The sequence below is a fragment of the Pelobates fuscus genome, chromosome 5 (assembly GCF_036172605.1).
Source record: "Pelobates fuscus isolate aPelFus1 chromosome 5, aPelFus1.pri, whole genome shotgun sequence".
Classification (NCBI taxonomy): Eukaryota; Metazoa; Chordata; class Amphibia; order Anura; family Pelobatidae; genus Pelobates; species Pelobates fuscus.
Window position 1 is genome coordinate 124,828,184 of NC_086321.1, and position 23,166 is coordinate 124,851,349.

Below are 23,166 nucleotides of genomic sequence, written 5' to 3' on the forward strand. Positions count from 1 at the left end.
CTGACTATGCAAAAGGGTGTCCAACCTTTCTGTGACGAGTGTATGTTTCCTATGTCTTGTACTCTGATGTAGTAATACTAATGAATAATGATAAAGTAATTCTGTTTAATGTAGTATTTCCTGTGAGTTGGATGAGGAGTGTCACTGACATGTTTTCATGATAGATTCCCTTTAAAGATTTCATTGCTGCTGATTTCTTGTAGCTAAGGAACCCGGGTTCTTTGTCAGTTACATTCATTTTTAAGAGCTCTCTCTCTGGGTTATTCACTAAACCATGAACTCTAGGACTTTACCGGGGAATTGTAGATGATAGGCCCAAATAGATGAACTGGAAACACCAGAGTTTGGGAACTTTTCTGGTTTTGCTGTTTTAGACTTAAATTGCTTGGTGAATTCCCAGTAATTTCCGGTTTAACGAATACACCTGGCACACTAAGAATTTGGGAGGATACACATGTCCAAACATGTATTCCTGACCCTATAGTGTTTAACCCACCATTTAGGGGTTTTGCCCCTCCCTCCCCCTTAGTCCCCCTATAAAAATGTAAAACTCACCTTTCTCATATCGAAAGCATTGAATTTGCTAAAATCGGCACAAGTGCGGGGCCAAATGCCGTTTTGGCCAATCGGGACCTCCTCATAGAGATGCTTTGAATCAATGCATCTCTATGAGGAAACTTCAGCCCTGAGTCAGGAAGCACCTCTAGTGGCCATCTAAGGAGAGGTCACTTGGAGGTGTCCTTAAGGGCAATGTAAACACTGCCTTTTCTCTGAAAAGGCAGTGTTTTTACATGAAAATACCAGAAGGAAGCCATTATACTCACCAGAACAACTTCATTAAGCTGTAGTTGTTCTGGTGACTATAGTGTCCCTTTATTCATTGTCAAGGTAAAAACTTTAGTATTTAAAAAAGGCCTAACATTTTTATTTTACACCGGAATACATCAGTACTTGTTCACTTGTTTACTTTCCTTTCTGAACAAACAGCCTTGAGTAGTCGCTAAGATTCACTTATAATCCAAAACGTGTACAAAATGAGCTAAAATCGCAATTAGGTCATGTATTATGGAAAACCACACACAGGGAAAACATAGCAAATGAACAGCAGTGACAGCAAGTGGCTGAGAGTGGGACTGCAGCGTCTGTTCACATTTTTGATTTGTTTCAAAACACACTTCTAAACTACAGTATTACAAGCCAGCACAACGAACACACAAACTACATCATATTTAACCAGCAAGCCCATATCCCAGTACAACATTTTTATTTATTTATTTAGAAAGTAAATACAAGTAGGACTATTCAATATGTGAATTGTCAGGAAATTAAAGTGATATCAAAGTGAATTTATAATAAGTTGTATGAAAGAAGGGATATATTTTCAGAAGGATTAAATTTTTTTTAGTGCTCTGTATGAGAAGGGTGTGGGGAGTTTTTGACAGACTGTGACCCTAACCCTCTCCAAATGGGGGAACTATATAAAAGGTAACCTCCCAAGTCAAAAAGATGTTTGGTGACTTAAGAGTTTGACTGTATAGGCTTGGGTTATAAAACAGAACTAAGTGAGAAAGAGAGATAAGATGGAGAATGGACAAACAGAAAACAGAAGCATTAGGGAGTAAAAGAGAAGGATAAACAGAGAAACGAGACGAGAAAAATGTTTTTTTTTTTAAAATAGAGATTATCAATTAAAAGACATGCTGATATTTACCCTGCCCACCCCCACCCTTTGTTGAGAGGGCAGGAGATGGGAAAGGGTATGGTGGAGGGGTTGATAGGAATAAGCGTGGAGGGACTCACCATAAACAGATTGCTGGGTGGACCACCTCAGCCAAAGGGAGGCCAAGCAAGGCACACCCCACGGTTCACTTTATTTTGACTGTTTAACATTTATAGTTATAATTACTTATAGGGCTCTCTGTCACTGAATTGACATTACTAAAAGTATCAGAATGCTGAGATTGTGAGCACTTCCACAAAATTAATAGTATATTACCAGCTGCTATTGTGTGTGTCAGTAATTAACAATAATTGTGTTTTTTAGTATATCTTAGACTTTTTTCCCAATACCACAATGACTCCAGTAGTACTTTTTACATACAATTCCATAAAACAATAAACAATGAGTAAAGTTTTCATCAACTGACGTCCATCAGACTCTGGCTAACTATTAGCATATTAACCATAAAAATACATAACCTGCCGGGAAGTGCAATTTGTAGACATGAAAACCACCTCAAACAGTTATAAACAAAGTAAAAAAAAAAAATACTATCATCGTATAGTTACATTTATTGTAATAATCGTTAAAGCCAGCAAATCACATTGAAGACCATCCAGGAAACATGCAAAATCATTTAAAATTATGGAGCTGATCATTTCGGACCCAGCTAATTTATGTTTTTGAACTTGAGTTTATTAATTTCATATACATTTTTTAGTTATCATATTTATTTGATTAACAGAACACTCAAAGCATCATGGCCACTTCAGTGCACTATAGTGGTTATGGTGCCAGGAATTATCTGCCCCCACCCCACCTGCCCACATCCAACCCCCCTGGAAACTCCTGTTCAGGACCATAGTTAGCTATGTACTGCAGGGCTAGTTATACTGCAGGGATAGTTGTAGTGCTTATGGTGCTTGGAGTGTTCTTTTAAGTGGCCAGGACATGGAGACCATTGAGAAGCAGGGGTTTGGCTGTCACTTGGTCTACTGTTTACATGGTGGGCACGATACTTGGACCATTGGAATTAGCTTACATAATGACTATTAAACTTGGCAAGTTTTGGTTCTTTCATATGTAGCATGGGGTTGTTGGAACTCCCTATCCCAATCCGCTGTACAGGAATTAAAATTGAGGAAGTGTTAGGAGAATTCATATCCGTTTTCCCAGATATTATTCCTCCATAAGAATTGCATTTATTTTACTTCTAAATCTTCTAAATCTAAAAAACACTTATACAACAGTAAAGACAGTGCTTGCTAGACAGGTTATACATGCATAGTGAGAAGTTAAAGGGACACTGTAGGCACCCAGACCACTTCAGTTCATTGAAGTGGTCTGGGTGCAGTGTCCCTGTCCCACGTAGCCCTGCAATGTAAAACACTGTAGTTTTACAGAAATTGAAAAGTTCACTATGCAGGACTAAGACTGCCACTAGTAGTTTGACTCTGTGAAACTAAGCTGGATGTGGACATCCCGTTTCAAGCAAAACCCCATAGGAACGCATTGATTCAATGCTTTCCTATGGGGAAGGACTAATTCGCGCACAGCGCTCACCGCGCGTTAGGTCCCCTCCATCAGCTCATGTCGACGGAGGAGGAGAGTGACCTAGCACCGAGGTACTTACCTGGAATCAGGTAAGTGAATGAAATGGGGCACTTTAGTGGTAGGAATATACAGCTCTGTATTCCTAACACTAAAGTGTTTCTTTAACTTGGTTTACAAGTTTTTTCTTACGGGATTGATGTTAGTCGGGCAGTTCACTTTGAGTGATTTCTGTATCAGCAGACCTCCTTGAGATCTTCAGATCTTGTTTCAATTCCTGAAAGGCTAATGTCTCTAGTCTACTAAGGTTGGATTATTTATTTAACCGTTCTTATAGTTTTGATTCCTATGTCCAAGTGTAGAAGTATTTTAAGGGCTTCCTATTACAATGCCAAACAGAAGTATGAATTGTATTTCACAGGTTATGTTTATAATTTTATAAATTGTAATGCTACTAGGTAAAACAGATAGTGTATGTGATACCTAGCACAGTGCCGTTTTGAAAACAATAGCAGGATTAGCATTTGCTGGGAGATCTTAGCTACTTCATGGTTCTTGATAAAGTATCAAGAAACTAAAAATATAAGAACGGTTAAATAAATAATCTCCATTAATGGAGAAATGTCCTGTCCCTGTTGGTTGCCCGAGGCAATGTATCCAGAAGTAAGTATAATACCCTGGCAATTACATGTGATTAGCACGTCTATGATACCAGGGTGCCTTGTGGAAAAATGAGTTTGGAAATGCATTCAACGGGATCATGAATCATGGCGACAATGTCCTGACAATAAAAATACAAGCAACTTGTATCAGACTAACTATTCTATTAGATTTTAGAAGGACGCTCCATAACCAACTCAGCATCTTGTAGTAGCTTTTTTCACTAGGTGGTAAACCACCAATTGTTTGCCAAAAACCTTTATGTTGTTTGTCACTAAGCCCACCCATCCAGTTAACTTTCTCATTATTCATACAAAATATTTGTATGATGTTAGCATGTCTTGCAAGCTAATAGACCAGATGTGTAGAACAGCACACACGCATTTAAAGCAAACATCGAAATTTCTGTGATGAATTTCTGTTTGTATGTTTTTTTTATTGCTGTGTAACTGTGTTTGCATTGAAAAAAGAGTGACACAACCCCATCCTGGAGAGTCCTATTAATGGCTCGTTGTCTGTAATTGTTTTTATGTTAAACAAGACGTGGCCCTGTTCCACTAAAAGATTTTGCTATTAAAGACAGAGCAATCAGGTAGAGGTTTTTGATCTGAATAATAGTATGTGTAATTATTTGGACCTATATTATGGGGCTCATTTACTATACAGCAAGTCATGGTGACAAAATTAAAAATGTATATCTGCATGAGTGGTTTCATTCATTTCATTCAGTGGAGAAAAGATCACATGCACTTCAATGTGCACATTGTTAAACAAGAGCTTTATGTTTATTATATAAGGCAACAAAGAGAAAGATAGGCAAATAGATGAATAGACAGACAGATATTAGTTTGTAGTCAGGACAGGTTTGTATTACGAGCGCCTGTAGACACAGAATTCTCAATTCCCCCATCAAAACTAATTAAAATAAACTTGACTGTTTAAATATAATTTAAAAATGATTGTATATACACACATAACGAGTGAGAGTGTGTGCATAAATGTTTATCTATTGTATGCAGATGTCTAGTAGTGTGTGTATTTTTCTGTGTCTGTGTGTGTGTGTGTTCAGTGTGGGTAGCGGTCTGTGTGTGTGTGTGTAACAATGTGGGTAATGGCATTTAAGAAAACTTTAAATATAAAATAAATTAAATAAGCTACCCTATTCCTCCCCAATGCTGGACATAACCCACAAAGACATTGTGACAGACCGCCTTGCACCCCGACCGGGTACCTCTGTCAATTGCTGCTTCCTAGTACTTGGTGAGTACCATAAGCACCACACTGGAACACCATAACCACCGTCAACCCCATGAACCGCTGCAGCTTTGTTGGGGTCTCGCTGTCCTCCACCCACCCTGGACCCAAGATCAGGATCCAGCTTCCAGTGGGTAGGCCTCTCCTAGTCCAGAGAGCGTAGCAGGAACAGCTCTTAGAAGAGCTAGTGATTATACTCAGGGGAGTATTGTGATATAGCAATCCCCCCAGAGTGTATGTAGTTCTCCAATCCCCCAAACATGAGCCAAGACTTCATGAAGGGGTAAAGCATTCTGTTTAATGGAAGCCACAGCTGGCCTTTTATGCAAGTTTACCAACAAGGGTTACACCCAGGTGGACCTTGTTGGGCACAGGGACACAAAGTGTACAAGCCAATAAAAACAATGTGACAATGAATGACACTCCCACATACAGCACACAACCCCTCCCCTCTGCCTGTGATATAATTAGGTCTAACGGTCGGTCTCTCTATCTGGAGTACAAAAGTATATACTTCACTGGAACAGAGCCTTTAAAGTGCATTGGGCAAAGTATATTTCAGGGCCCATATTCCTGAGGCAAGAGGCAGGCTAACAGGCCCCTCAAAGAACCCTTGACAAGGTTCAGTTTGTCAAAGAGCCATAATCACAGGGTAGAAGGCTGGCAAACAGGCCCCTCCAAAAGCCAGTGATGAGGTTACTTTCGTCACAGACATTAATACCGTATGTGCTCGAATCTAATGTGCCATCAAATCTAATGCGCATTCAAATTTTGAAACCTTGAAACCCCCCAAAAAATTTCACTAGCAAATGTTATGTACATTTCTACAAGAAGATACTACTATACAACATATAGTTCGATAAGCAATGACTGCACTCTGGCCGGGGTGAAATTAGCATTCACATTGTGCATCGTGATAAAGATTAGAGGTACAGCTTTACTGTATAGAAACGTCTTGCATCCCTGTTGGAGCAATGCTTAGTCTATAAATTTAATTATAACAACATATAGAATGTACAGAAGTAGACTGTTACTGCCTTAAGGATCAGTCCCAGTAAGATTTTCTTAGGTATTTGCTTTATTCTTATCTTTTTACAAGGTTTCAATATATCAGAATAAGATAAGAATAAGTGGAGTCCAGTCAGCACTGCATCCACCAGTAGACCAATGGGTTTTAGTCCTTAATAGCAAGAAAATGAGTGACATTGTAAAATCTATTAAAACATAACTTTTATTGAGTCCTTGAAAAATATTCTTACGTCATGTAACGTACAAATCTCACAAGAAAAACATAACTTGCGTGGGTCCTTGGAATTTTTGAAAATAAAATTGATTGTAACTTCTACATTCTAATGTTAATTGTAAATATTTTTTACACACTCATCCAGTGTTTCGAGTTTGTTGTGTAATGCAGAATTTAGAAGATACAATCAATTTAATTTTCACATATTAGCAAAGATAAGTAAGGGAACTTTATTGCGATTGCTGCCTAAGGCAGACAGTCGATTTCATTACATTCTAAGACTTGTTATAATTAATAGACTAAGCACTCTATATATAAGGAATAGGGGTATATTATCTAAGTCGGGATCTAATTCCCTTCTACCTATTTTCCTTTTTAATTTTTGGCTGATTAGTAGCAGTGTGTGTGTGGGTAGTAGTATGTGTGTGTAACAGTTTGGGAAACCAAATACGTGAGTAGCAGTGTGTGTACCTGTCATTTCTGAGTTGTCCCACTTGTCCCTTAACTTGGACAGTCCTCTCCCTCTGGGAGATCCTGTATGCAGTCTGAGGGGGGCACGGATCAGATTGTCTCAGACTTTATATAGCGATTCCAGAGTCCTGGGGCAAAGGCAGGGAAGGGGCTTTTAACATGTAGAGTAGGTGCCCCAATCAGGCATGCCTCTGTACGTCTGTTAGGAGTGTCTCTTTAAACACACTAATCATGCTTCCATAAAAATCAAAGCAGCGGATTAAATTATGGTTTAAAAGAAGAAAATGTACATAGTAAAAACTGCTACAAGTTTAAACACAAAGACACACTGATACTGTTATAAAGCATAATTGCTTTTTTTACGGTTAGTTAAAGTAAAATAAAAATACCCTGATTACTGCTTTTATTTTACCTGCTGTTTAAAATTATAGTAAACTTTGCACTTTACTCTTGTTATGAAATTTCTAGGGAAGTACAATCCTCTATTTAGCTAACTGTAAATAAGAAGGAATTATGTGTATATAAACACTTTTGACCAATCGTTTCTGCTATATTCCTCAAGCAGACAAATAACAACAAGCTTCAATCTTTCTTAACCCCTTAAGGATGGCGGGCGTGCTATGCCGTCCTTGGGGACCCGGCTTTAAACGCCGGTGGGCGGCATAGTACTTCCACTCCATCCTTCCCGCTTACCTGCTCGCTGGCAATACCCCGGCGGCAATAGCGATGGGGGGACTTACCTGGCACCCCAGGGGGTCCCCCTGCATCTGATCCGGCCCTCCTGGGCCATGTGATCGCGAGGTCCAAAATTGGCGTTCAAATTAGAAGTTTGCATTTTTCACACGCAAACATATTAATGCTAACTTTGGCAAACAGTATTATGACATTCACAGTTAAAATGTCATGCAGAACTAAAAAAATAACATTTCTTAATTTCTGTCATTTTTTAAAATAGTTTATTCATATTAAATTATGTTTCATAGCTAAATATTTGATGTTAAATAAAAGCCCTATTTCTCCTAAATAAAATGATATATAATTAGTGTGGGTGAATTATAGTTGAACAGACATATAATCAAATTCCAAGTTTTGTTTACGTTTTATTTTGATCAAAACGTGAACATTTGGCTTAGTCCTTAAGGGGTTAAAACTATAGGTATAGGAAACGATGAACAATATTTGCACTTGCGTGAATTGTCGAACATGTCCCACAAGTTCTCCTTTGCAAGTGTGAGATAAGGCGTACATACCCCAAGACAAGGTGTAGTGTCCTATGCCAAGTTGGAAATTCTGGGAGAATTGTGGAAATTTCCCGGAATTACTATGTCCAAGGTGGACTTTTTACAGGGTTCTCCTGGAGATATGAAGCTTATGCACAACAGTGATTTTTTAATTTGCATAAATCATATGAGAGTTTGTGTTTGGTCTCACCACCAAAGACCAAAACTATCACCATACTGATATAACCAGAAAGGTTGAAACTGTACAGTCCATGATAGGTTTCTTGATCATTGCTTCTCCTAAATACATGGAAACATGCAAAAAAAAATTGAGTCTCGACCAGGAAGCAGTTTATATGTTTCTTGTCACATCTGGTGCCTTTCATATTTTACTGTGTTTTATTAGATTCGGATGAGTGTATGAACAATGATTGGAGTGTGTAACTCTGAAGATGTGCTCACAATGTGTGTCACTTATGTAGTGATACCAGCCTTAACAGTCACGTCCTGCAGGGAGGCAATTGGACATGAAATGTGTTCTTGAAAATTACGTCTTTATGCATTAATGGTAATTTTTTTTCAGTGTTATTCTACAGTATTTCCCAGTAAACTGGGACAAATTAAATGCCTGTGAATTTTTTTTTTAATTTACTGTTGTTGAAAATGCTCTCTCTAATGTATTCAGACTTAAATTAAAGCTGTGCTGACAGTGAAGGGTACAGCAGCAAGTGCCCCACACATAATTGCAAGCTAATCAAGCTAATTAGGAAGAGGTCATCATTTGAAAAAATTTAATTTCAGTATACTCCGCTGCATCTTGTGTAGAAATGTCACATTTAGCCATGATTTGGATAAGCTATGCACAGCTATTATGGATTTAAGAATAGGAGGGTGATTCTATAATCAAATTACTTAATATATGAAAAGTCATTTTGTACTGCTTGCAGTCAGATGTACAGATGCAGGCACACATATTTTTACTGTTATTAGGCATTTGTACATAATAAAAAACTGTTTACACAGCCCACGTGAAGACCTATATTAAGATAACAAAATGCTAAATAGCCTGTCCAAAAAGCATATGTACAAAAAAAGATGATTTTTCTTTTATTAGATCCATTGAATCAAATGAATTTTTTCAAGACATGGGACCAGAATCTATTGAGGAAAAGAGAAGATTGTTATAAACTCTTCTACTTTTAAGGGTTTATTTTATGTGTACACATGATAGGATATGTTTAATGTGTTTGTTTCATGATATTTGCAGTAGAGAGGTCTCAAAATACACTGAGCATGTTAGAGGGTACTTAACAAATGTTAACATTATGCTTTACATTTTGGTGGCATCTATGTATCTATCTGTACAAATATAATAAGTGTTATGGTAAAGTAAAAAAAGAAAAATAAATAATAGAACTTGACAGTGAAAGGGTTTATAACAATTTTCTCTTCTCCTCAATAGATTCCGGTTCCACGTCTTAAATAAATTAATTAGATTCTATGGATTTAATAAAAGAAAAATCCTCTTTTTTGGACATATGGTTTTTGGACAGGCTATCTGGCATTTTGTTCTCTTAATGGGCTGTGTAAACACTTTTTTTATTATGTACAATTTTTTGTTTACATTACCATAACATTTATTATATTTGTACAAATAGATAGATTGATAGATGCCACCAAAATATAAAGCATAATGTCAACATTTGTTGAGTACACTCTAACATGCTCAGTGTACTTTGAGCCCCCTCTACGTCCTATTCTCTACTTGACTGCTAAAGTGCAGCCTTGAATTTTGACCTACAAAACTTGCTTTATAGTGTGCAAGAAATAGTATGCTTTTTTTCCCGATAAGTCTGCAACTTTCATTTCCGGCGGGACAGCCCATGACTTAGTAGTTTCCCTCTGCAAAGAAAATGTGTGTACATATCATGAAACATAAACACATTAAACATATCATAACATGTGTACACATATCATAAAAAATAAGGCCTTAAAAGTAGATATGCATTCACAGACAACATACCGGTACTTATTCAATTATAGTGTAATTAGACCCTAGTTTTGTATGCTGAATATTCCTTTGATCTATGCCTGTTCTAATCTAGATAACTTACCCTGCTGTCAGATGCAGAGAATGGAAGATATTTGTTTTTTATTAAATGCACAGATTCCTCCATGTACTTATGCACCATAGACATGAGACAAGAGCCTCAACTAGGTAGAACATGGTTACCAAAACCAATACCAAAGTGTTTTTCCAAACCTCCTGCAAATATGAGACACAAAAAAATCTAAATAAATCTTGTGCTTCTAATATAAATTATCAAAATCTAAATGATCAATAATGGGGCTTTAATGCAAGTAGAACTGTTCTGCTTGTATGGCAGATCTCTTTTTGGGAAATATAGTATTTGTGGTAAACCTTCGTAGAAAGTGACAAGTAAATAAAATGATAAATGGGACATTCATTAACACAACGTGAATTTTTGATCATACCACACAGTGCAGGCAATGATGTCAAAGCAAGAACTGAATAAATTTACATTATGATAATCAAATTTAAGCTACATCAACTGCTCTCTTCTTGAAAAAAAATGAATAAGGTGATTTTAATTATACATAACTTGTTTTGAATTATTGTAATTTTTCTTTTTTTTTTGTAGTGTATATACCGTCTTACAGTATACGTATTTGTAAGACCCTTTGTTCATTTAAAAAGCAACTGTATGGGCAGAAATCCTACCTGCTTATCCATTAAATTGATTCACAAGTTGTCCCATTATCTGGGATCAATACAGGGAATAGAACTGTTTAACGTTTTATAAGGGAAGAAAGAGGCATCTACAAACAAACTTTCAAAGAACATCAGTCGTGGGATATTATGGAACCTTTGATACAGTTGCCAGTTACTTGTGTGCAGTAAAATATATAGGCCAGGGTTAAAGTACTAATCAATTAGTAACAATAATGGATGCTAATTTCATGGTGTATTCTCTGATGTATATTAAATGTTTTAGACCCCATTAGCATCCTAGTCAGGAAGACATAGAATAGAAACCTGACTATGCATTTTTGTAGACATCACTAATAATATAGCACCTATTTTATGTTGTTTGACCCATGAGTGCGACAAAGTATACGGACTGGCAATGTGTGACAGATAAAACCATTGCAACTCAATTACAGATTGCTAAGTGTCCCTGAATCTTTTAATATCCCAAAGAAATATATGATTACACTGTTTTATAAAGACATTGGTCCCTAAGGGCCACCTACCTAAGTAAGATTGAATAGAGAATAAAGGTTAATGGTTTTTGTTTTTTATGTCACAATCCGAGTTCATCCCTACCTGTGGAGTATAGATAGGGAGCTACAGACAACAGAAAAGATAAAATAGAACAACGAGATGGGTTGCTTACTGAGAAAAAAACGATTGTATGATTATTGAACATTGGACAGTAGTACCACCCATAGTCTACCTACTTTTTTGCCATTCCCATGTTTTCTCTAGTTCAAGACTTACCCAGTTGTTCTATCCCTTATGATTCCAACTCTGGTTTTATGACACTCTATTTATTGTTTATTTTACAACAGTTCATTTTACTTATGTTTATAATAAAAGGTAAAACTGAGCATTAGTCCTGACCAGGACTCTCCCTCTGCTATGATCAGGGCCATCATTAATACTGACTGGACCCTGGACAAGCATTAGCGTTGGCCCCTTGGACACTGTTTCCCATCTCCCACTCACTGGCATGTAATCACACCCTACACCCCACCGCAGTGACTGCACTAAAGTAGAGAGGGCCCTTGTGCAAGATTTTTTTGCTTCTTATCACAAGGGTGGCCAAGGTAGAGCCCTATCTGTCTTGCAGCTCCAACAATGCTTTGACAGCTGAGCAGCTGGGAATCTACAATTTTTACATGCTTGCAGAGTAGTATTTAGCACTGAGCAGTGTTTGTGTCTTTGAAAATAAGTTTTGTATTGAGTATGTTAGTGTGAATGTAGGAGTATGTTTGTATGTGGTGTTGGTGTTTGAATGCAAGCATGCATTTATGAGTAGTGTTGATTTTTGAATGCAAGGGAGTGTTTATATATAATTTTGGCATTTAACACAGAGGTGTTTTTGTATGTATTGTTGACTTTTCAATAAATGAGTGTACTTGTATAATGTGTTGAAGTTTGAATGCAGTGGTGTATTTGTGCATCATGTGAGTGTTTGAATGCTGAGATGTACGCACATGAACACATACACTGCCACACAAACACACATGCAGATACACACACTAAAAAACATGCAGACACACATGTAAACAAAGATAAACACACTGAGACAAACACACAGATACACAAACTGACAACATACAATGACAGCAAACATATACTCAGACACATATGCTGACAGACATACTGACACATACACCTAGACATACTGACACACAGACACATTCTGACACACACACTGACAGGCATACAGACACACACTGACCGACAGACACACTGACACACACACACAGGGACGTTTTAGCCGCGAGGCAAACAAGGCATTTGCCTTGGGCGGCATTTTCAAGGGGGCGGCAAAAAACACAGCCCCCAAATGCCCAGGGCAAATGCCTTGTTAGCCTTGCGGCTAACTGACATGCTGGGCTGGCGGGCGGCTGGCGAGGGAGCACTTCCTCTGAGCTGTCTGCTCAGCTCCCTCGCGCACCGCAGAGTGAGGCTGGGAGCCGGAATATGACGTCAAATCCTGGGGCCCATGGGCCAACTGCTCTGGGACCCCCAAGAGTAACTGGGCCCGGGACAGTTGCCCTGTTTGCCCTGCGTTAAAGACCCTGGCTATGATCAGGAATTCAGGAACAAGATTAGCCAAGTAAATAGCCCACCTACTCCCCTGGACAATGCACAGTTCTGGGAGCATAAATGGTTTTATTTCTGCCACACACTGCTTTTATTGCATTGCCCCTAGCATGGGGTTTCTTGGGCTTTTCTTCCCAGGTTCTTCCGTGCCTGAGAGATAATTGTGTGGGAAAATGCTCTAACTTAACCCCTTAAGGACCAAACTTCTGGAATAAAACGGAATCATGCCATGTCACACATGTCATGTGTCCTTAAGGGGTTAATTATCTCTCAGGCACAGAAAAATCTACAATATTTTCAAAACACCCCAAAAGTCACATCACCATATAGCTTGGATCTGAGTGCACACTTTGCCAAATTATCACTCAGATCCCTTTGGTGGTTTGGGAATGCCATACGAATGAAGTTTTGACCAGTCGGCCACGAGGTGATGCCCCAAAACAGTTCCAGAAAAAACAAGGCAATGACCAGTCATCTTTCTGGGATTCTCGCACGAACACCGACTAATGCTCCCCCTGGCTGTCGGGGTAAGAAAGCTCCCCCTGTTTGGTAGTTAATGCCTCCCAAACGCCATTCTCCTAACTGTTCGGGAAGTTGGATGGGCAGCGGTAACAGTTTCCTGGGTGTTCGCGGGGATGCGTATCTGAAAATAGTTCCATGCTGTCGACAACCATATACCACTGCCCTCGAGACAAAATGGCCGCCAATTGTTTGAACACGTGCTTTTGGTTATACGAACGGCGGCCACACAGGGAAAGCACTTGAACTAACAACCAATTTGTGGTAACAGCCAGGGGTGGTCATGATTATGAAGATGCAAACAAGAGGCCACACAGCGAGAGGGTTCGGGGCAAACGGACAGTCAAACAAAATGGTTGTACGGTGAGAATGACATTTCAAACACCACTTTAAACTGATTTTAGTCCTTATTTTATTTTGTAGGTTTTTATATATTGTTCTTGTATTCTGTAGTTGGTGATATATTTATAATTAATTAACAATTCTTCCATTGACGTCTATGACAAATGTTCTATTCCGTTACCAGAATTATTCTTACCCTGGCCTCTAGAAACACTGAAATATGTAATAAACAAAATACGCATCTGATGGTAATCTGTGACCTTTTCTGGCCAAGTATCAACGGGAGTACAGAGAGGGGCACTAAATATCTACATTGGATACACCACTAGGAGTATAGAGCAAACCCTGTTCTCTATAGCTAAATAACATATATATAATTTTCTTATAACCTAACTGAATAGCATATATTTCTCCTCAACTTATTAAAAAATCCAGACTTGTAAATTAATTTGTTCATGTTGTACAATGGCAGTACAGATGGACTCATTAGCATGCACACAACAAATAATTATAGATGAATTTTTTGCCGGGCTGCCTAATGGGCTTGCTGGGTTAATTATGTCAATGTATAATTACACCAGCCCTGGGAGACATAATGACACACCCTGCTGAGCAGACACTGGCTAATGACGGTGTAATGCTGACAGAGGGAAGACATACTGTTCTGCATGCACCTGCTTACCTCCGCACAAACTGCTTTTGTCCGTGTTTCTTCTTTTGCTTAAATAAACAGACATTACTCAGAATTGGTGTATACAAATACGGTAGTTTAGGCATTAGAATGGTGCCAGATGTATGAGATACACTCAGTAGAAATCCCTCAGGTGTTTCCATTACATCAGTTCCCCCCGGGTGCTGTCAATGCACAGTTGGAGAAATGATGGAAGTATGGTGTTCATCGGCTTATTAATATGGATCTTGCTTGGTGATAGTCAGTCATACTTATTGTTAATGGTCATTATCAGATTAAATATCAGGTCTAGCTGGTTAATATGGATCTTCCATTTCAAGGTCCCTCCTCGGGGAACAGACAGATGTTACCAAGGTAACCCCAGGCACTACGGTAATAAAGGTAAATATTTGTGAGCCTGAATTAAAGAAACTAGTAGGAATACTTAAGGGGCGGCACAAACCATATATTCTTTGCCCTTCTCCCCATTACAGATCATGTTTCCTTTTTTCTTCTCTTGCCCAATCTCCTTTCACGTTCTAATTCCACCATTGTTGGTTTCCCCCGTAGAGCACGGAATACTAGATAATCAATATGACGTTAAATTACTAGAATGCGTGGCCAAAAATAGGCTCTCTAAAGCAACAAGTCTCAAATCAATTCCCAGGAACGGCCAGTCCATTGATATACCCTTAGAAGGGAGCTAGATAAATTCTTCAGGATTCATGACCTTTGAAGACTGTGTGTTCTCTAGGGAGGATTCCCCAGATTCATATTTTGGAGCCTGAACCATGTGTAAGCCATCTAGCAATAAATCAAGATCACAGAGATTTTTAGAATTCTTTAAGGGGCCCTTGTGGGCCATGCACTGATCAATGGACTTTATTTGGACAGCCTAGCTTTATTACAAAGTTTATCTAATGCATGTCTGTGAAAATAGAAATAGAGTTTTAATGAACTATTTAGCAAAAGCTCTTCTAGTGACTGTTAGTATTACAGCCAGTTTAACCCTGCAAAGAAAACGTTGCAGTTATGGCAGAATAGCAATGTTTTCAGCTGCAAGGTTGAAATGGATGGTGGGGACATTGCACCCAGACCACTTTAATAAGATGAAGGGTTTTGGGTGCATTAAGTGTTCCTTTAACTATTTGCCTACTGGTAAGAAGAAAAAAGCTCGTATTTTTTTAAAGCCCAGATTTGAAGAATTTTGTCTGGATATCAGCCATCCAGTGGTGTTCTGTCTAGCTGAATGCTCAACTAATTTCAGCCTATTCCAGGCCTGAATTGCAAATTTAGGACATTGTTGAATAGCGTGAACAGTGTCTGGATTTTGAAGTCTAAATGACCTTATATGCAGCCGAATGGTTTTACTGCGTGCAATATGGGGCCAATCTGACTTTCGAGAATAATCCTGATTGTCTAAACGCTGCAGAATTCATCTGATCCTTTCCCATGCATTGCATACAATCCTCTATTGCAGTATATCCAACCTGAAAGGCTCTCTGCATTTTGGTGTAGGTCTAGCAGTAGAGCTGTTTTACACTCTGATTAGCTATAAACAACCATAATAAATATCCAGCGATCTCTGCTGATAAATTCGGAGTATACAAAAGTAATAGGTTGATGCGTTATGTTTACTTTTATTATGCACTAACCATACAGAAACGCATATCAGAAAAACGTAGAGAACAATTACTTTGCCGAATTTGTTTTAAATAGATTAAGAGCTGATAAGTGCGCTGCAGATACGCTCAGAATACCTTAGAGGATGGGGAGGGCTAAGGTACATTAGTATTTGTAATGCATTTACAATTAGTTGGACTACTTGGCATTTTCAGCTTACTGTAGTGATTATGGTGCTTGGTGCTCCCCCTACATTGTAAAGAGTTAAACCATTTTTGAATTATTTGATTTCTTACCTGGGAACCACCAGGTGCTGCCCCCGCTGATGAATTTCACCAGAGACAAAAGATTAAAAAAATAAAATAAAAAAAAACCCTGTGGAAATTGACACAAGGTTACAAAAAAGGTTTATAACTAAAAGAGAGCTTTGTGGACATGAGACATATAGGATTGTCACGCTGCGTATACAGCAATGTCTTTAATGAATGGCTGTACATCACTCTAACTTTATTAGTGAACCTCTCTGCTCCTCACGCAAAAAGTAGTTAATGGAAAAACAGGACGGATTCTTGGTTCTCAGTTCCCAATCCATGCCCAACAGGGGAGGCTTTTTATGGCTACCCTGCCATCTGATGGCCATTTAAATGTAATTAGAAGTAAGTGTATGCATTGTGGAATCACGTTGCGATTGTAAAGATCATACCTCTGGTGGTGGCGATGGTGGTTGTGATGTTACAGGAATGTTGATTGCACAAAAAGTGTGATAAATAATTTCCTTTATTAAAAGCAGGGAGCCCGCTGTGGGTTTTTATCCTTTTTTGAAACTGGTACATGTTACATATTATAGCAATATATATTGTGCATTATTTGGGGTATGGAAACATAACATTGGGTCAGCTTGTGTATGAGAACATTGAAGTTCACCTAAGTAGGGGTACCCAATATTACCTAATAACACTCATTATTTTGCCAACTTCCAGTATCGTAGAATTACAACCCTCATGGTACTCTGCTGTTCATTGTTTATCCGTTTATAGGTTGAACAATGTAAAGCAATATCACACTTCATTGTCTTTTTAAGGAAGTAATGCAAAATAATTATTTCAGTTATGTTTTTTGTAAATCGTATAAGCAAAATAAACAATCACCTGTGTGAAAAAACATATAATGAGGGTAATGGAGATGAAGGTTACAGAGTAATTGTCAGTTTCACACATCATTTTTTTTTTTTTTATCTCCATCTTTTGAATTATTATTATATCTAATGAAATGTACCAATAAATTAATATTCACATACATTATTATGATCAGTTATTGGTATACTGCCAACATATTCAGCACTACTATACACTGAGTGATGTATGGGATTGGGGCAGTGATTGGCTGAAAGAGGTCAGTTGACACTAGTCTCAGCCAATCACTGCCTGCTACCCCTGGTATGATGTGAAGCAGAGCCTAGCTACTCCTCTGCCATTCTGTCATGGGAGACTGTGTTTCATGCTGCTGGGAACAGAGACTCTTTACTAAACTGTGAGGAAACTGTTTAGAATGAATGCAGTACCCAGCACCCATGGACTCCAGGCACCATAACCACTTCAGTTTTTTTGAAATGCTTATGAAACCTTTAACCTGGAACATATGTAGAAGTGAAAAGAATTGAGTTTGTTGGATCTGCATGTTTTACCAAGATGTAAATAGTTTTTTTTTTTTTTATATCAAATATATCTAAATCTTATACATTCACTGAAAACCAGAAAGTGCCACAAATAGAATTATTAGACTTATTGGCCCAAACTAAGTCTTTATATGTGATATATCCACTTTAAGGGAAGTATATCAGTAATAATATGGGGGACAATACTATTGTTGACCGATTCCATTTTGTCTTTCCAGACCCTGCCCCTCTATTGGAAGCTGCCCGTGGATTAGAAGACCGATTGCAGCAACTTCAATGTGTGGATCCTGAGAACAAGGCTTTGAAAGAAATCAACCGGCACTGGAAAAAATATTCAGATTTCCTCTCCATTACTAGAGGTAAAAGCATCATATTTACCAAGTATTTCATTACAATAGCCCTCCTTAGTTCCCCCGTCTCCACAGCCCAAGTCAATCTCTCTCCTTACACTGTTTGCTTGTTTTATACACCACTTTTACCAGATTATTTTGACATAGGCACCTTATACATTACGCCTCCTCCCTCTGACCTGCTGTTTTTTTTTTTTTCTTGGGTGTCTTTACCTTTTCCTGGTAGATCGTAAGCTTGTTTGTGCAGGGCCTTCTTCATCTCTTGCTTCTGTTTTTTGTATGTCAATTACTTGTTATCAAATATTATGATTATTATACTTTATTTATAATGCACTATCACATCAGCTAGCGCTGTCCAAGGGTACAATTGGTACAAGTAAAAAGACACAGTACAATATAACTAAGAGACAATAAAAAATTTGACAAACAAATACATGAAGACATGAGGTCCCTATTCCCATAGGATGGGTGAGAAACAGGAGGAAGGGACTGCAAAGGTGAGAATGATGTTAATACAGAGTGAGATGAGGGCATTTATTGAGTAAGTGGAATGCATTCTATAATTCCCATTCTATATTGGTAAAGCATTGCAGAATAAGTTGGCACTATATAAATGCTAACAATAATAATAATAATTACTAGCTCTAACCACCTATGGAATGGCTAGAGAACAATGGTGTACATATAGCAGTCGCAGCTGCGATCGGGCCCGTTACTGCAGGGGGCCTTGCCGCCCTGCGGACCCCTGCGACCAGGTACCCGCCGCCGTCCTTTGCGGCCCCGGCCTGCGCAGCAAGGCGTCCAACGGGTGGCCCATGCTGTTAGGGCCACCCAATGGAGATGGATTGTCAGGGGGCCCGGTCAGCGCTGCGGCGCTATAACAGCGTGACCCGGCCCCCTGTGATGAGATAGCACGCTGGAATGAAGTGACTGCACGTCTTTCCTCCCAGCTAACACACAGAGCCCAAGGACAGGGTGTCAGAGTGGGAATCACCACTGGACCCCAGGGAAAGACCTAAAAGGTAGGAAGCAGGAGGGTGACTTAAAGGAACACTATAGTCACCTAAATTACTTTAGCTAAATAAAGCAGTTTTAGTGTATAGATCATTCCCCTGCAATTTCACTGCTCAATTCACTGTCATTTAGGAGTTAAATCACTTTGTTTCTGTTTATGCAGCCCTAGCCACACCTCCCCTGGCTATGATTGACAGAGCCTGCAAAACAGATGTAATTTACCTTAAATAATTGTATCTCAATTTCTAAATGGAACTTTAATCAGATACAGGAGGCTCTTGCAGGGTCTAGCAAGCTATTAACATAGCAGGGGATAATTTAATCTTAATTAAACAGAACTTGCAATAAAGAAAGCCTAAATAGGGCTCTCTTTACAGGAAGTGTTTATGGAAGGCTGTGCAAGTCACATGCAGGGAGGTGTGACTAGGGTTCATAAACAAAGGGATTTAACTCCTAAATGGCAGAGGATTAAGCAGTGAGGCTGCAGGGGCATGTTCTATACACCAAAACTGCTTCATTAAGCTAAAGTTGTTCAGGTGACTATAGTGTTCCTTTAAACATTGTGTGTATGTGTGTGTGTGTGTGTGTTTGTGTGTGTGTGTGTGTGTATGTGTCTTTGTATGTGTATGTGTGTCTGTATGTATGTGTGCATGTCTGTTTGTATGTATGTATGTATGTATATGTCTTTGTATGTGTGTGTCTGTCTGTGTGTATATGTGTGTCTGTCTGTATGTGTCTGTCTGTGTGTCTGTATGTAAGTACGTGTGCCTGTCTGTATGTATGAGTTTCGTGTGTCTGTGTATGTATGTGTGTTTATATGGGTGTGTGTCTGTCGGGGAGGTGGGGGATTGGCGGGAGGGGAGAGGGATGGGGGGGGGAGGCACGGGTACGTTTTGCACCGGGGCCCCATGTATTGTGTGTATGCCACTGCTAGAGAACATTTCTCATTGAAGAATAAAGCATTGAAAAAATGCACAAAAAGAGAAAAACAGACATCTTCATTCACTAAACACAAAAGCAAAGCATTAAATATTTGAATAAAAAATATATCAACATTTGAATAAAATTAAGTAAAATATTAAAATTAAGAAGTGCTCAAAATTTCAATAAACTGTTTGTAATGTTGTTGCTCCAAACAATATTTCAAAGGGGAAAATATATAAAAATGAAACAAGGTATTCATTTCAGTAACTTCCAACAAAGTGCATGATTGTCTTAGCAGAGTAAAGGTTGACTCTGCTTACTGAATAGCGGTTATTCTATTGGAGTCTATAGTAAAATTGCTATTCAGGAAGCAAAGTAAACCAATAACCCTGCTAAGAGGATATATCCAGAATTGTTTAATAGATTTCAAACACACCTGTAATCCTGCATATTAACCTCACACTACCCCTCTCCTTGTATGCCTTTCCTTCCCAAACCCTTAGTTTAATCCCATGTTTGGACACATTGATGATGGTACCTGTGTGGAACAAGCCTTTTTGGAACCATAAGTGGAGTCAAAAGACTTGCTTCCTAGAAGGTGCTGTGGTCCTCAGCAATGTAAGGGAACACTTGAACCCTGCATTGAGAGGTTTTTTTTTTTTGTTTTTTTTTTAAGAAGACTCCTCAAAATTCCCTATTGTAATGCTGTCTAATAAAATAGCCAGGGTTGAACATGGTACACCCGTCTAGTATTTATTTATTTATTGCTTTGCACAGGGACTTTGCTTGATGTCAGGTGAAGGCATATTACCTTAGTAGACAACCTGCAATGTGATTGAGTAAATATTAACTCACTTACAACCTTCACTATAAAGGCTGTGCACATTTTCACAAGAAATGTAATGTTTGTGCCTTTAAAATATCTATTTCATATGTTGTATTTATTTTTTATTTACTTGTATTGCGGTAGCAGCTATAATCGTTTTGTAGTTATTTGGTAGCACACAATAAATTGTTCTGAGGATAATTTGCACATTCAAAATGTATCTCTAAACTCACGCAGGCCTCCCAACTGTCCCGATTTTCAGGTCCTGTCCCGCTGTCCCAACTTTGATCCCCAGGTCCTGTCCCGATTTAGGGGTATCAGGGAACTGTCCTCAACAAGCAGAACTTAACTGCATCATTAGATGTGCTTGCACTATGCTCACGTCATTAGGATTTCACAGAGATCACTGAACCAGTGCATGCATGCTCTGTCCCAGGTAGGGCAGACCACTTGTTTGGTAGACAGTCTGATGTGCATTCACAGGCCCACCCTTTTGGCTGAAGCCAGTGATGTTAATTTAATCAATGGCCCTTCTACTTTTAACCTTTCCACTATCAACCTTCAACCCATCACCCTTCACAGGATGCTAAAATTGGGATGCTCACATCTGAATTGTCTTTGGTTAATATCCAAATCTGGAGATATTTGTTAAATTGCAGTTTCGTGCCACCTTAGCAGATCACCCTGTTAATGGTTTACCATATGCATAAATAAAATCTATTCGGATATCTACCTTTTGTTATTGTTCTGTCTGTTTGTATATTCTAGTGGCCTTTATTTTCTCTTAAAGGGAAACATTCACACCACTGAAGCAAACATTGAAAATCACCTATGATTTGTGTTAACCTTTTTATCACTTGTTGCTGTTCTCTCTCTAAATTTTACATTAAAGATTTAGCACAAAACATCATAATCCAGTTCAGACAAGGCAAAGACAGGGCAAACATTGGGAATGAAGAGGAGAAATAGAAACATTGTTTAATTTCCCACTTTCTCTGTATGCTGACTGCCACCTGCAAAGGACAGAGTTTATAACAATGATTGACAGGGAGCTAAGATGGAGGTGCCCAGGTGCAAGATATAGAAGTGTAGTTTGCTACACTTAATTTACATTTAATTTGTTTGTTTTTTTACCTCACATATACATATTGTTAAATATAGGGTTAGGTAAACATAATATTAAAAATATTCTGGGAAGTGACAATTCCTCTCTAATCATTGTGACAGACATCTGTAAAAGTGTCGAGGGTAGGTCATACTGCTGTTCTACATAAATAGCTGTAAAGATTCAGGACAGGAAATGATGTCACACCATAACCACAAGTCTAATTGGAATGGGTTGAAGCATGGTGACAAATTTTGTTGGCAACGTTCTATGTATTACACTAATAAAATTCTATCAATTATTCAATAGTTAGCATCCACTTCCAGTAAATACAAGGACATTTTAGAGGTATTGTTTTGAGTGAAAGTTGATACTATGAATTCTAAACATACATATACACATATTTAACTTAGACAGTCAATACTTCTAAGATTCAATGTAATTGATCATTTCTGTATTGTGCACTGGAAGTGTACATGTAGCAAATGGACTGGAGGGTTCAGTCAGCAACCTGTATGGACTAATTTAACCCCTTAAGGACACATGACATGTGTGACATGTCATGATTCCCTTTTATTCCAAAAGTTTGGTCCTTAAGGGGTTAACGATGGTGTCTGCCTTTTTAGTTTTAGATTGAGCGCCCTTTTCTCCAGTATTGAGAACGTTGTCTATGTGCAAGCTGCTTCTCACACTCTGAGAATATTGCAATCAATGAGCTCATAGACAAGCATTAAGGACATTCAGATGCTTCTCATACACATGCATTGAATTGAACACATTTACAGCGAATTAGTGGGTAAGGAAACTCTCCCGGCTGTCTGTCTGAAAGCTGGAGGGTGCAACTAATGGCTTTTTTTTCAGTGCTTTATTTAAGACCGCTTAGAGTGGTTATATGCGAGATGCCCCTTTTAGACAAGTAAAAAGACCGCTATAGAACATTTTAAATTTTCAAAAACAAAAGGGCAATAAATCCATCAGCAAGCTAATGACTTTTTTTTTTTTTTTTTTAAAGTACTAATTTCTTTTGAAATTTCTCCCTGAAACATAGCAAAGCTAACAGCAATGGAGAGTAGGTAAGTATTTGGTCAAAATTTCATTCATTATTAAATGTAGAATATATGATATATTAATTGCATAAGTA

General features: G+C 38.4%; 1 protein-coding gene across 1 annotated transcript in view; it reads left to right on the forward strand.

Annotated features, from left to right (window-relative positions):
• CUX2 (cut like homeobox 2) overlaps positions 1-23,166 on the forward strand; it is a 403,117-nt gene that overhangs the window by 272,702 nt on the left and 107,249 nt on the right. The window contains exon 5 of the mRNA XM_063454230.1: positions 18,025-18,165. Coding sequence (XP_063310300.1) covers positions 18,025-18,165 — 141 coding nt within the window. The remainder of the gene's footprint in view (positions 1-18,024; positions 18,166-23,166) is intronic.